At 46.6% G+C, this 14,389-nt stretch overlaps 1 protein-coding gene across 1 annotated transcript; it reads right to left on the bottom strand.

The window, feature by feature from the left end:
* Nucleotides 1-4,460: 4,460 nt before the first annotated feature.
* Nucleotides 4,461-8,319, bottom strand: LOC115179683 (putative methyltransferase DDB_G0268948). The gene is made up of 5 exons (XM_029741360.1): nucleotides 8,061-8,319; nucleotides 7,472-7,685; nucleotides 7,023-7,126; nucleotides 5,056-5,193; nucleotides 4,461-4,720 (listed from the first exon to the last, which is right to left on the bottom strand). The coding sequence occupies exons 1-5, from the start codon at nucleotides 8,237-8,239 to the stop codon at nucleotides 4,624-4,626; spliced, it is 732 nt and encodes a 243-aa protein (XP_029597220.1). The 5' UTR covers nucleotides 8,240-8,319; the 3' UTR covers nucleotides 4,461-4,623.
* Between the last annotated feature and the right edge of the window lie 6,070 nt (nucleotides 8,320-14,389).

Here is a 14,389-nt window from a genome sequence, read left to right as displayed (position 1 = left end):
AAAAAGGGACATGAATTAAAGCCTGGGCCCAGAGCTATGGCAATATGGCCGCTGTCCACTCCCTGTGGAGAAGGTGTGATCTATTCTGTACCCAGCTGAACTGTTCACGTGGTGTGTGTGTGTGTGTGTGTGTGTGTGCGTGCGTGTGCGCGTGCGCGTGCATGTGTGTGTGTGCGCACGTGCTTGTATGTGTGAAACAGGCCAGATGGGCTTGATAAGTGAAACCTCACAGTAACATCTCAGTGATATAGCCTCAAGGAGTGTACAGAGATGAAGCCTAAATGAGTATACAGCCTAAAATAGCCTTATAACACCTTACAAACACTGTCACCTATTGAGCCAAATCTAATAGAGCGGTAAGTGATTGTAATGAGTTATAGGAATGCAATCAGAAACATTAGCCAGTGAGTTCGCCCTGTTTGATTGAATCATTAAGAATGTAATGGATGTGTGATGACCACCTGTGGAGTGCACATGCATTGGTCCTTATCAGTATCGTCATGGTGACTGACCGACCTTGTTGTTAAGCATTTGGGGATCAGCGTTCTATGTATTAGCTGTCATTAGTAAGATAATTACTTTTGAGATTGGAATGGAAAGCAGACCATGGTAACTTAGGGAGAGAGGAAGAAAGTGAATACAATGTAAAGTGATAGTGAAAACATCCCGAGACCTGACGCCAATGAATCAGGAGCTATTTATAAGTCCTCTCATCTTCCACACTAAGCCACCCACCGTCTCAAACCCACACCATCACCCAGAAAGCCCTCTGGCTCCCTATTACCCCTGTCTCAGCTGGCCTGCTGTCAGCTTGGCTATATGATCATTAAGGTGGTCCCAGACACGAGTCCCAGACAAGTCCAAACCTCAATCACAGGCAGAGACTAATAGCCCGGTAATACTAAATTAAAGTAACTCTAGTCCTTAGAGAGGAGAGAGAGGAAGATGGTACGGTAGGCCTCTGACATTACATCTCAAGAGGAGAAACAGAACTGATATAAAGGACCTGGGGTGTATTCAATAGGAACGAGCAAACAGGCCCAAACGGGGAGGGAAAAACCTGAACTAAAGGTTTTTCTACGGTGTGCAGTAATGAATACACCCCTGTAGTCTCAGGGAAGCTACTTCAGAGAAGGCTTGTTGAACGCTTCCATGTTGAGGCCTGGAGTCAGAGTTTAGTGGGTCAGGTATACCCAGGTGGCTATGAGTTGGGGGTATGAGTTGGGGCTATGTTGTGGCTATGAGTTGGGGCTATGAGATGGGGCTATGTTGTGGCTATGAGTTGGGGCTATGAGTTGGGGATATGAGTTGGGTCTATGAGTTGGGGCTATGAGTTGGGGCTAAGAGTTGGCGCTATGTTGTGGCTACGAGTTGGGGCAATGTTGTGGCTATGAGTTGGGGCTATGAGTTGGGGCTATGAGTTGGGTCTATGAGTTGGGGCTATGAGTTGGGGCTATGTTGTGGCTATGAGTTGGGGCTATGTTGTGGCTATGAGTTGGGTCATGTTGTGGCTATGAGTTGGGGATATGAGTTGGGTCTATGAGTTGGGTCTATGAGTTGGGGCTAAGAGTTGGCGCTAAGAGTTGGGTCTAAGAGTTGGGTCTATGTTGTGGCTATGAGTTGGGGCTATGAGATGGGGCTATGAGTTGGGGCTATGAGTTGGGTCTATGTTGTGGCTATGAGTTGGGGCTATGTTGTGGCTATGAGTTGGGGCTATGTTGTGGCTATGAGTTGGGGCTATGTTGTGGCTATGAGTTGTGGCTATGAGGTGGGGCTATGAGTTGGGACTATGAGTTGGGACTATGAGGTGAGACTATGAGGTGTGGCTATGAGTTGGGGCTATAAGGTGGGGCTATGAGTTGGGTCTATGTTGTGGCTATGTTGTGGCTATGAGTTGGGGCTATGTTGTGGCTATGAGTTGGGGCTATGTTGTGGCTATGAGGTGGGGCTGTGTTGTGGTTATGAGGTGGGGCTATGAGTTGAGGCATGTTGTGGCGATGAGTTGGGGCTAAGAGTTGGGTCTATGTTGTGGCTATGAGTTGGGGCTATGTTGTGGCTATGAGTTGTGGCTATTTTGTGGCTATGAGTTGGGGCTATGTTGTGGCTATGAGTTGGGGCTATGAGTTGGGACTATGTTGTGGCTATGAGTTGTGGTTATGAGGTGGGGCTATGAGTTGGGACTATGAGTTGGGACTATGAGGTGAGACTATGAGGTGTGGCTATGAGTTGGGGCTATAAGGTGGGGCTATGAGTTGGGTCTATGTTGTGGCTATGTTGTGGCTATGAGTTGGGGCTATGTTGTGGCTATGAGTTGGGGCTATGAGTTGGGACTATGTTGTGGCTATGAGTTGTGGTTATGAGGTGGGGCTATGAGTTGGGACTATGAGTTGGGACTATGAGGTGAGACTATGAGGTGTGGCTATGAGTTGGGGCTATAAGGTGGGGCTATGAGTTGGGTCTATGTTGTGGCTATGTTGTGGCTATGAGTTGGGGCTATGTTGTGGCTATGAGTTGGGGCTATGTTGTGGCTATGAGGTGGGGCTGTGTTGTGGTTATGAGGTGGGGCTATGTTGTGGCTATGTTGTGGCTATGAGTTGGGGCTATGTTGTGGCTATGAGTTGGGGCTATGTTGTGGCTATGAGTTGGGGCTATGTTGTGGCTATGAGTTGGGGCTATGTTGTGGCTATGAGGTGGGGCTGTGTTGTGGTTATGAGTTGAGGCATGTTGTGGCGATGAGTTGGAGCTAAGAGTTGGGTCTATGTTGTGGCTATGATTTGGGGCTATGTTGTGGCAATGAGTTGGGGCTATGAGATGGGGCTATGTTGTGGCTATGAGTTGGGGCTATGTTGTGGCTATGAGTTGGGTCTATGAGTTGGGTCTATGTTGTGGCTATGAGTTGGGGTTATGTTGTGGCTATGAGTTGGGGCTATGAGTTGTGGCTATGTTGTGGCTATGAGGTGGGGCTCTGAGTTGGGATTATGAGTTGGGACTATGAGGTGAGACTTTGAGGTGGGGCTATGAGTTGGGGCTATGAGTTGGGGCTATGTTGTGGCTATGTTGTGGCTATGAGTTGGGGCTATGTTGTGGCTATGAGGTGGGGCTATGTTGTGGCTATGAGGTGGGGCTGTGTTGTGGTTATGAGGTGGGGCTATGTTGTGGCTATGAGGTGGGGCTATGAGTTGGGACTATGAGTTGGGACTATGAGTTGGGACTATGAGGTGAGACTATGAGGTGTGGCTATGAGTTGGGGCTATAAGGTGGGGCTATGAGTTGGGGCTATGAGTTGGGTCTATGTTGTGGCTATGTTGTGGCTATGAGTTGGGGCTATGTTGTGGCTATGAGTTGGAGCTATGAGGTGGGGCTATGAGTTGGGTCTATGTTGTGTCTATGTTGTGGCTATGAGTTGGGGCTATGTTGTGGCTATGAGTTGGGGCTATGTTGTGGCTATGAGTTGGGGCTATGTTGTGGCTATGAGGTGGGACTATGCTGTGGCTATAAGGTGCGGCTATGTTGTGGCTATGTTGTGGCTATGAGGTGGGGCTATGAGTTGGGACTATGAGGTGAGACTATGAGGTGTGGCTATGAGTTGGGACTATGAGGTGGGACTATAAGGTGGGGCTATGAGGTGGGACTATGAGGTGGGGCTATGAGTTGGGGCTATAAGGTGTGTCTATGAGTTGGGGCTATAAGATGGGGCTATGAGTTGGGGCTATGAGGTGGGGCTATAAAGTGTGGCTATGAGTTGGGTCTATGAGTTGGTGCTATGAGTTGGTGCTATGAGTTGGGGCTATAAGGTGAGGCTATGAGGTGGGGCTATGAGGTGGGGCTATAAAGTGGGGCTATGAGTTGGGGCTATGAGGTGGGGCTATGAGATGGGTCTATGAGTTGGGTCTATGAGTTGGGGCTATGAGTTGGGGCTATGAGTTGGGACTATGATATCTGGCCATGAGTTGGGGCTATGAGTTGAGACTATGAGTTGTGGCTATGAATTTGGGACTATGAGATGGGGCTATGAGTTGAATTCGGTCCATGAGTTGGGGCTATGAGGTGAGGTAGGGAAAGTATGACTTTATTCTACCACTAGGGGCACCATATGGCATTTCAGATGGTGAGACCTCACTACTGTCAGAGACTGACTCCTGCCAGGCAGGATCTCAGTCCTACTCCTTTGAAAACACATGCACACACACCAGCCTCAACACTCAGAGGGACACAGAGGGAGCATGTGTGAGCGCATACGCAAGAGGTTGGAGACATCCGACTGTGTGTTCAGAACGCAAATCACTGTAATTATCAGTTACAGTAAATATTACAGTAAACCAGAGAAGACTATTGTATTTTAACAAGCTGTTTCTTTATAAAACAAGAAATGGTTGAGCTCATCGGGTATCCAGACTATTCTGAAACATCGTAAACATCTTCTTTAGGTGGTATTGGAGTTCATGTCAGTTCACTTTTCATTTTGACTTTGATGGACGAATGATTTAAGTTGCATATAACATGTGGTCTTATTTGTTGGAATGTGTAACCCCTCTTTTAGTTATTTCATTTTGCCATTAGATGCAACAGAAAACATCAAGGGAAGATAAGGGTCTGTGGGGTTTGCTGCTTCCTTGTCCCAGATCAGGCTGCAGCAGGTTTGCAGGCCAGCCAGTAGAAATACTTGACCACCACTGTGATCTCTGTGTCTGGATTCGACTCCCCCATCACAGACAGCAACCTAGGCCAGAAGAGGAGGAGTGGAACAGAGTGAGTGACAGTTAAAGAAGATGGTCATCAGCTCGCTAAGATTTTCTTAGAGATGAGAAATTCAACTCATTTCAAACCAACCTGCACTGCAGTATTTATGGAATTGTGTTAAAATGTTTATATATATAAACCTATATGCAGACAAGAGTTTCCCCTCATAGATAGTTGCTTCCAGCATTCATAATTGTAATAGAAGTGTGCAGACAGTAGTTTGCAAAAATTAACATGGCGTAAACATTGCTAAAGGCACATTGAATTTAATTGCAGCCTGCAAATAATTTTGAGCACCTGTATGCTGAAGCTCACCTGTTCCTGAAGTCCTGGGAGAACCTGTAGGCTTCCACTGGATCCTGCTTCAGCAACGCCTGATAGCTAGAGAAGGTCTCCACCATGCCGATGTAGCCACTCAGAGGCATCGGTCTCCTCATCCGCAGACACTCATGCCTGGAAAGAGCAACATAAAAACACTGAACAAAATCAGAATACTATTTTATGCTAAGCTAGGCCAGGCCAGGCTATTCTATGCTAGGCTAAGCTATGCTATTCTATGATACTCTAGACCATGCTATGCTACGCTACGCTAGGCTAGGCTATGGTATGCTAGTATACTAATATTCAGGGAAATTGTAAAGTATTCCGACCCCTTGATCCCTCCACATTTTATTAAGTTACAACCTTATTCTAAAATATATATTTTTTTAAAGTATTCAGACCCTTTAGTCAGGACTTTGTTGAAGCACCTTTGGAAGCAATTGAGTCTTCTTGGGTATGATGCTACAAGCTTGGCACACCTGTATTTGGGGAGTTTCTCCCATTCTTCTCTGCAGATCCTCTCAAGCCCTGTCAGGTTGGATGGTGAGCGTTGCAGCACAGCCACTCAAGGATATTCAGAGACTTGTCCTGAAGCCACTCCAGCATTGTCTTGGCTGTTTGCTTAGGGTCTTTGTCCTGTTGGAAGGTGAACCTTCGCCCAAGTCTAAGGTCCAGAGGAGTAGGTTTTCATCAAGGATCTCTCTGTAATTTGCTCTGTTCATCTTTCCTGACTAGTCTCCTAGTCCCTGCCACTGAAAAACATCCAAACAGCATGATACTGCCACCACCATAGGGATGTTGCCAGGTTTCCTCCAGACATGACGCTTGGCATTTAGGCCAAAGAGTTCAATATTGGTTTCTTCAGACCAGAGAATCTTGTTTCTCATGATTTGAGAGTCTTTAGGTGCCTTTTGGCAAATGTTTAGCTTAATCGTTATTTAAATAGGCAAGTCAGTTAAGAACAAATTCTTATTTACAATGACAGCCTACCCCAGCCAAACCTGGACAGCGCTGAGCCAATTGTGCATCACCCTATGGGACTCCCATTCACAGCCAGATGTGATACAGCCTGGATTCGAACCAGGGACTGTAGTGACACCTCTTACACTGAGATGCAGTGCCTTAGACCGCTGCGCCACTCGGGAGCTCCATGTGCTTTTTAATGAGGATCTGGCCACTCTACCATAAAGACCTGATTAGTGGAGTTCTGCAGAGATGGTTGCCCTTCTGGAAGGTTCTCCCATCTCCACAGAGGAACTCTAGAGCTCTGTCAGAGTGACCATCGGGTTCTTGGTCATCTCCCTGACCAAGACCCTTCTCCCCCGATTGCTCAGTTTGGCCGGGCGGCCAGCTCTAGGAAGAGTGGATGGTTCCAAACTTCTTCCATTTAAGAATGATGGAGGCCACTGTGTTCTTGGGGACTTTCAATGTTGCAGACATTTTTTGGTACCCTTCCCCAGATCTGTGCCTTGACACAATCCTGTCTCGGAACTCTACGGACAATTCCTTCACCCTCATGGCTTGGTTTTTGCTCTGACATGCACTGTCAACTATGGGACCTTATATAGACAGGTGTGTGCCTTTCCAAATCATGTCAAAATCAACAACAAAAAATACCACAGGTGTATTCCAGTCAAGTTGTAGAAACATCTCAAGGATGATCAATTAAACAGGATGCACCAGAGCTCAATATCATAGCAAATGGTGTGAATACTTATGTAAAGATTTGCAAACATTTCTAAAAACATGTTTTCGCTTCGTCATTGTGGGGTATTGTGCATAGATTGCTGAGGAATTTTTATTTATTTAACCCATTTTAGAATAAGGCTGTAACGTAACAAATGTGGAAAAAGTCAAGGGGTCTGAATGCTTTCCGAAGGTACTGTATACACAGTAGACACAGAGCCAGCAAGATATACAGTAGCAGTCTTTGGATACCTTGGCTTTTCAGCAGCACTCACCACTCTTTGTCTGGGTACGGGCATGAGTCATACATCTGTTTGTAGAGAGGGACAGTGGTAGTACCTATGTGGGCACTGGGAAATGGCAGCAGGTTCTTGTAGAACTGGAGGGGGACATCAATAAGGTAGTATTATTTTCCTGTTGTTTTCGTACTCTGAATTACTTTCCCGTTGTTTCCGTACTCTTAAGTCACAAAGTTTTCACACTTCATAGAAGGCCAAATCCCAGTGTACATTGAAGCGTTACATTTAACCCTTTCACAGAGTACATATGAGTCCCAATTATCCAGTGTTAAAATGGTTAATTTAACACTGAGATAGTGGGACTTCTATACATAGTCAGTTGGTCAGTTGATTGTATGTAATGTTGTCTCCATCTGGAGCAGCCTACTATTTTTAATTATTGTATAAATTAAATCAATTAATTCCTCAGTGGTTTGTTATCTGACCTGATGACAGATGTCAGTAAGAGTGTGGGAGTGTTGTCCGTACTCCAGGTCCATGTCCAGGGTATAACTGATCAGGGCCAGACACCCTCTGGGCTTCAGCAGCCTGTCTGCCTCCTGGAGGAACCGCGGGCGGTCGAACCAGTGGGCCGCGGTCATGGACGTCACCAAGTCTGCCCCGCCGTCAGCAAACGGTAACTCCTCTGCAGGACACTGCCTGTGGGGTTATGGGAGATGTGAAACAATGCACGCTGGTTAAAGGGTTACACATTTTGGATGTTTAACTGGATGTTTTACATTTGGACCTCAAAGTGTCTAAGTTAGTTATGTTACTAGTTAAAACTACAAGGATGTTTCAATGGGGTATGGTATCAAAAACATGATAATTACATCTAAATATGAAGAAGAAATGAATTCATACTTTATTGTCCAATAGTACCAACAGTACCAACATTCCTGGCAGACATATAACACATCACAATACATACTACACTTCACTTATAAAAGCATGATCTTGGACTTGACCTTGATCCTTGCTAGGACAACAAAGCAATTCCCGCCGACTATCCTGCGTGCCCCTCCCCCTTCTCACCTGTAGAAGATATTTGGGGCGCTGCTATTGGCCAGAGCCACCTCCAGCTGGGCGGGGCTGATGTCTGTCCCGATCACCTGGGTAACGTGAGGGGCCAGTAGAAGTGTCCCCTGTCCCGAGCCACAGCCTACGTCCACGGCAAGGTCAAACGGCCTTTCTTTCTGAAGTGACAATAACATCGTAAGTCAGCGTTATAGCAGCGCTATAGCAGCGCTATATCAGCGCTATATCAGCGTTATACAGTTTGTGAAAAAAAAAATTACGCTATTAAGTCCAGATAGGCACAATTATAGCAGCCAAATACATACGATTAGATCGGTTTGGGCTTACACAATTGTGAACAATTTTTGTTCACAAAAATCATTCTTGCAGGGCAAGGGTCTAACTACATTCCCTGCGCACGCACGCACACACACACACACACACACACACACACACACACACACACACACACACACACACACACACACACACACACACACACACACACACACACACACACACACACACACAGGCCCCTACCATATTCTCCAGAAATCCCAGTATCTCTGTGATCAGTTCCTGTGGGGGGACACCCTGTACCTCAGGTAGGAGGCTGCGTGCTCTTTGACCTCAAAGCGGTGGTGAGCCATGTTACCGTGCTGTTGCCGAGTCAGAATGAGAGAGAGAGTTCTGAGGACACTGACTACCTCTGGGACACTAACATCAGACACAGAGGTTGTTTATTAACCACCAGGGCTTCGTCCCAAATTATCTCTCCTTCCTCCCAAAGTGTGCACTTGTTCACTTCCCTTTGCTAATTTCAAAGGAAATATAGCTGGTATAAGAAATATGGTGGAAAACCCCTCAAGCCCATGTCTCCACCAATACAATGCGTTTAGATCTGTGGTAGTGAACAAGTGAAGGGAACGAGTGTACACTTTAGGAGAAAGGAGATATTATTGGGATGCACCCCCAATTCAATCCAATGCAGATAAAGGAAACCACACTATTTTGCTGCACTTCCTTCGGAGGACAGAAGAGGTCAGTATTATACAGAGTATGCCCTGTAGGAGCTAGGGCTGGGACTGGGGACAGAGACAGAGACAGAGAGCAGGGACAGAGACAAGGAAAGAGACAGAGACATATGGGTACATATGAGATCAACAGCCTTCACGGATTGAATCCAGTCATTTACTGTCCTAAATACTTCAAATCCAATTTTATTGTTCACATACACAAGTTTAGCAGATGTTATTGCGAGTGTAGTGAAATGCTTGTGCTTCTAGTTCCGACAGTGCAGCAATATCTAACATGTGATCTAACAATGCCACAACAGCTACCTAATACACACAAATCTAAAGGAATGAAATAATAATATATACAGTACATATAAATATATGGATGAGCAATGACAGAGCGGCATAGGCAAGATGCAATAGATGGTATAAAATACAGTATATACATATGAGATGAATAATGCAAGATATGTAAACATTATTAAAGTGGCATTATTAAAGTGACTAGTGATCCATTTATTAAAGTGGCCAATGATTTCAAGTCTGTATGTTGGCAGCAGCCTCTCTGTGTTAGTGATGGCTGTTCAACATTCTGATGGCCTCGAGATAGAATCTGTTCAGTCTCTCGGACCCAGCTTTGATGCACCTGTACTGACCTCGCCTTCTGGATGGTGATGGGTGAACAGACAGTGGCTCGGGAGGTTGTTGTCCTTGATGATCTTTTTGGCCTTTCTGTGACATCGGGTGCTGTAGGTGTCCTGGAGGGCAGGTAGTTTGCCCCGGTGATGCGTTTTGCAGACCGCACCACTCTCTGGAGAGCCTTGCAGTTGTGGGCGATGCAGTTGCCGTACCAGGCGGTGATACAGCCCGACAGGATGCTCTCAATTGTGCATCTGTAAAAGTTTGTGAGGGTTTTAGGTGACAAGCCAAATTTCTTCAGCCTCCTGATATTTTAGAGGCGCTGTTGCGCCTTCTTCACCACACTGTCTGTGTGGGTGGACCATTTCAGTTTGTCTGTGATGTGTATGCCGTGGAACATAAACTTCTTAGGGATAGGATCTATTTTTTGGGATATAAAGAAGGATTTTATCTAACAAAACGAACATTCATGTTGTAACTGGGACCCTTAGGATTGCAAACAGAGGAAGATTTTCAAAGTAAGTGATTTATTTAATCGCTATTTGTGATTTTATGAAGTATGTGCTGGTTGAAAAATATGTTGATGTGGGGTGCCGTCCTCAAACAATCACATGGCCTGCTTTCGCTGTAATGCCTATTGTAAATCGGACAATACAGTTCGATTAACAAGAATTTAAGCTTTTAAGATACTTATATGTTCATAAATGTTTAATATTACGATTATTTATTTGAATTGTGCGGCCTCCAATTTCACTGGATGTTGTCGACAGGTGTCCCGCTAGCGGGACGCCTAGCCTTAATTCAAACTTTCCATCTTCTCCACTGCTGTCCCATCGATGTGGATATGGAGGTGCTCCTTCTGCTGTTTCCTGAAGTCCACGATCATCTCATTTGTTTTGTTGACGTTGAGTGAGAGGTTGTTTTCCTGACACCACACTCCGAGTGCCCTCACCTCCTCCCTGTAGGCTGTCTCGTCGTTGTTGATAATCAAGCCTACTACTGTTGATGATTGAGTTAGAGGTGTGCATGGCCATGCAGTCATGGGTGAACAGGGAGTACAGGAGGGGGTGAGCACGCACCCTTGTGGGGCCCCAGTGTTGAGGATCAGCAAAGTGGAGATGTTGTTTCCTACTTTCACCACCTGGGGGTGGCCCATCAGGAAGTCCAGGACCCAATTGCACAGGGCGGTGTTGAGACCAAGGGCCTCTAGCTTAATGATGAGCTTGGAGGGTACTATGGTGTTGAATGCTGAGCTATAGTCAATGAACAGCATTCTAACATAGGTATTCCTCTTGTCCAGATGGGATAGGGCAGTGTGCAGTGTGATGGCAATTGCATCATCTGTGGATCTATTGGGGCGGTAAGCAAGTGGTCTGTCCTGTCTGGCTTGGTGTTCACAGTGTATGCTGAGAGAGAGGTAGAAATGTTCCATTTCTGAATGAGTCTTCCTATTGAGAATGATGATCTAGTGAAATACACAACAGATACTATTCCTCATTCTGACATGGAGAAGATTATTTTATTTATTGCAACATCTGATTACCTGACAGATGTCTCCTGTCAGATTTGTTGAGGCCTGTGGTGGTTGGGAGTGGAGAGAGAGTTGGTCAGGGTGGTGGTGGTTGGGAGTGGAGAGAGAGTTGGTCAGGGTGGTGGTGGTGGTGGTGGGGAGTGGAGAGAGAGTTGGTCAGGGTGGTGGTGGTGGTGGTTGGGAGTGGAGAGAGAGTTGGTCAGGGTGGTGGAGGTGGTTGGGGTGGAGAGAGAGTTGGTCAGGGTGGTGGTGGTGGTGGTGGTGGGGAGTGGAGAGAGAGTTGGTCAGGGTGGTGGTGGGGAGTGGAGAGAGAGTTGGTCAGGGTGGTGGTGGTGGTGGAGAGAGAGTTGGTCAGGGTGGTGGTGGTGGTGGTGGTGGGGAATGGAGAGAGAGTTGGTCAGGGTGGTGGAGGTGGTGGAGAGAGAGTTGGTCAGGGTGGTGGTGGTGGTGGTGGGGAGTGGAGAGAGAGTTGGTCAGGGTGGTGGTGGTGGTGGAGAGAGAGTTGGTCAGGGTGGTGGTGGTGGTGGTGGGGAATGGAGAGAGTTGGTCAGGGTGGTGGTGGTGGGGAATGGAGAGAGAGTTGGTCAGGGTGGTGGAGGTGGTTGGGAGTGGAGAGAGAGTTTGTCAGGGTGGTGGTTGGGAGTGGAGAGAAAGTTGGTCAGGGTGGTGGGGGTGGTGGAGAGAGAGTTGGTCAGGGTGGTGGTGGTTGTGAGTGGAGAGAGAGTTGGTCAGGGTGGTGGGGGTGGTGGAAAGAGAGTTGGTCAGGGTGGTGGTGGTTGTGAGTGGAGAGAGAGTTGGTCAGGGTGCTGGGGGTGGTAGAGAGAGAGTTGGTCAGGGTGGTTGGGGTGGTGGAGAGAGAGTTGGTCAGGGTGGTGGTGGTTGTGAGTGGAGAGAGAGTTGGTCAGGGTGGTGGGGGTGGTGGAGAGAGAGTTGGTCAGGGTGGTGGTGGTTGTGAGTGGAGAGAGAGTTGGTCAGGGTGGTTTGGTGGTGGAGAGAGAGTTGGTCAGGGTGGTGGGGGTGGTGGAGAGAGAGTTGGTCAGGGTGGTTGGGGTTGGGGGTGGTCGGAGGGTCTGTGGTTCACCACAACATAAACTTTCAGGCTAATCTTGAACTTCTTAGAATTATTTTTATATAATGAAGTGCCATGAGAAACAGGAGAACCTCCTCTCCTGCATGTATGTGTGCACATTCGTGTTTGTGTGTGTGGTTGTGCGTTCATATATATGTGTGTGTGTGTGTGTGTGTGTGTGTGTGTGTGTGTGTGTGTGTGTGTGTGTGTGTGTGTGTGTGTGTGTGTGTTATGGTGTGACCATTCCCTCTGACCTGGCAAGTGACCTTGTTATCCTCCCAGGTTTAATTACCAGTCACAGCGGTGGAATGGTAATCAGAGAGGAATTAGAGTCTGCGGTTAGGGGGGGGGGATCAATGACCTTTAGCGAGCGACCAGGGGGAGTCAAATGGGACCGGGACAAACATACACACACACACACTCAAGAACTAGCACACACAATATACATGCATGTTTTATTTTTGTTTTTAAATTCCTTTTCAGCCTTGTTCTGATAGTTCAGAATCAGATCTAGATTAAAGTGTTTTTGGACCGACACAGATCTACAGAACTATAACCAGAACCTCAGAACAGATATTCAAATGGAAGAGGCTCATTTTCACAGGAGTTCCTCTTTAACACGCCACATACTGCTTGGAATTAGGTAAGGAACTGATTAGGTATTGATTTTCCCTAATTCCAATCTATTTATTCAGGAGGGGGGATAAACAACTCCTACCCAGGCCAAGGTTGGAGCAACTCCTACCCACCCTCAGGCCAAGGTTGGAGCAACTCCTACCCACCCTCAGGCCAAGGTTGGAGCAACTCCTACCCACCCTCAGGCCAAGGTTGGAGCAACTCCTACCCACCCTCAGGCCAAGGTTGGAGCAACTCCTACCCACCCTCAGGCCAAGGTTGGAGCAACTCCTACCCACTCTCAGGCCAAGGTTGGAGCAAGGGGTTACTCACAAACCATATGGAATTAATAGGTATTATGTAGGTCTAGACAGAAATATTTTTTCCAAAACCATTTTTGCTGTCCATTCTCCTTTAGGTCATATTGAAATGTTCATGTCCACACAATACAACGCTAAGTGTTTTCAACATCTGGAATGTCACTGTTTAAATCCATTCTATTTTCATTGTTTGCTATACATCTTGAGGAGAGGCCTACAAACAGAGAGCCACATTCCCACATACTCTGCTCAGGGTAGCCTAGTGGTTAGAGCGTTGGACTAGCAACCGAAAGGTTGCAAGTTCAAATCCCTGAGCTGACAAGGTACAAATCTGTTGTTCTGCACCTGAACAAGGCAGTTAACTCACTGTTCCTAGGCCATCATTGAAAATAAGAATTTGTTCTTAAGTGATTTGCCTAGTGAAATAAAGATAAAATAAATACACTCTGACAGAGACCTCCAACTTGTACAGTAGGAAGCTAGTTTGGTAATAGGTATTCAACTCAAAATAATACACTGTAGTCTATGCCATTCATTTGGCATTAAGTACCACTAAATAGAGTTTATCTTTTCACCTGGTGCTTTTAGACATTCCTTTCCCTCCTCCCCATCCACTGCAGGTTGCCATGACGATTGCCGGTAGTCACAGCAACGGTGAGGGCAGACTGTTCGGTGAGGTGAGATGGAGAGAGCTTCTCTGAGAGCTCCTGGTACAAGCTCCTGGTACAGGTAGTCTACCCCTCAACAGGCTTCACAGGGAGACAGGGAGCTAGCCAACACAGACCCTGGGTAGATATGTAGGTACACAGTATCCTCTGTTGGAGCGAGAACAAGCCTCTTCTTCAAGGCTGTTAATAGTTTTACATGGACATGAGCTGAATGCACAAGACGGGGAATATAACAGTACACCATGAACCACACACACACACGCACACACGCACACACACACACACACACGCACAAGTACACACACACACACGACAGATAAGGATGTACATTCTCTCAAATCAATATTAACATATTGATTAGCTAATTGACAGAATTCTGCCGATACTGCTGACAAAGCCAATGGCATGTCAGTGATGTGTGAAGTCCTCTGTTAGTCTACACTCACAGGGACTGAGCATAATCTAAAGTAGTCAACCCCAGCTATTTGA

This window comes from Salmo trutta, chromosome 39 (genome assembly GCF_901001165.1).
Source record: "Salmo trutta chromosome 39, fSalTru1.1, whole genome shotgun sequence".
Classification (NCBI taxonomy): Eukaryota; Metazoa; Chordata; class Actinopteri; order Salmoniformes; family Salmonidae; genus Salmo; species Salmo trutta.
This window is presented reverse-complemented; position numbering and strand designations above follow the sequence as displayed.

Bases quoted from the DNA above. Each gene is read 5' to 3' on its own strand.
- LOC115179683 (XM_029741360.1), bottom strand. From the start codon at position 8,239: ATGTTATTGTCACTTCAGAAAGAAAGGCCGTTTGACCTTGCCGTGGAC. The intron at 7,127-7,471 runs GTCAGATAACAA...GTCCCCCTCCAG, and splicing joins TTACTGACATCTGTCATCAG to TTCTACAAGAACCTGCTGCC. The intron at 5,194-7,022 runs GTGAGTGCTGCT...TGCTCTTTCCAG, and splicing joins CCGTACCCAGACAAAGAGTG to GCATGAGTGTCTGCGGATGA.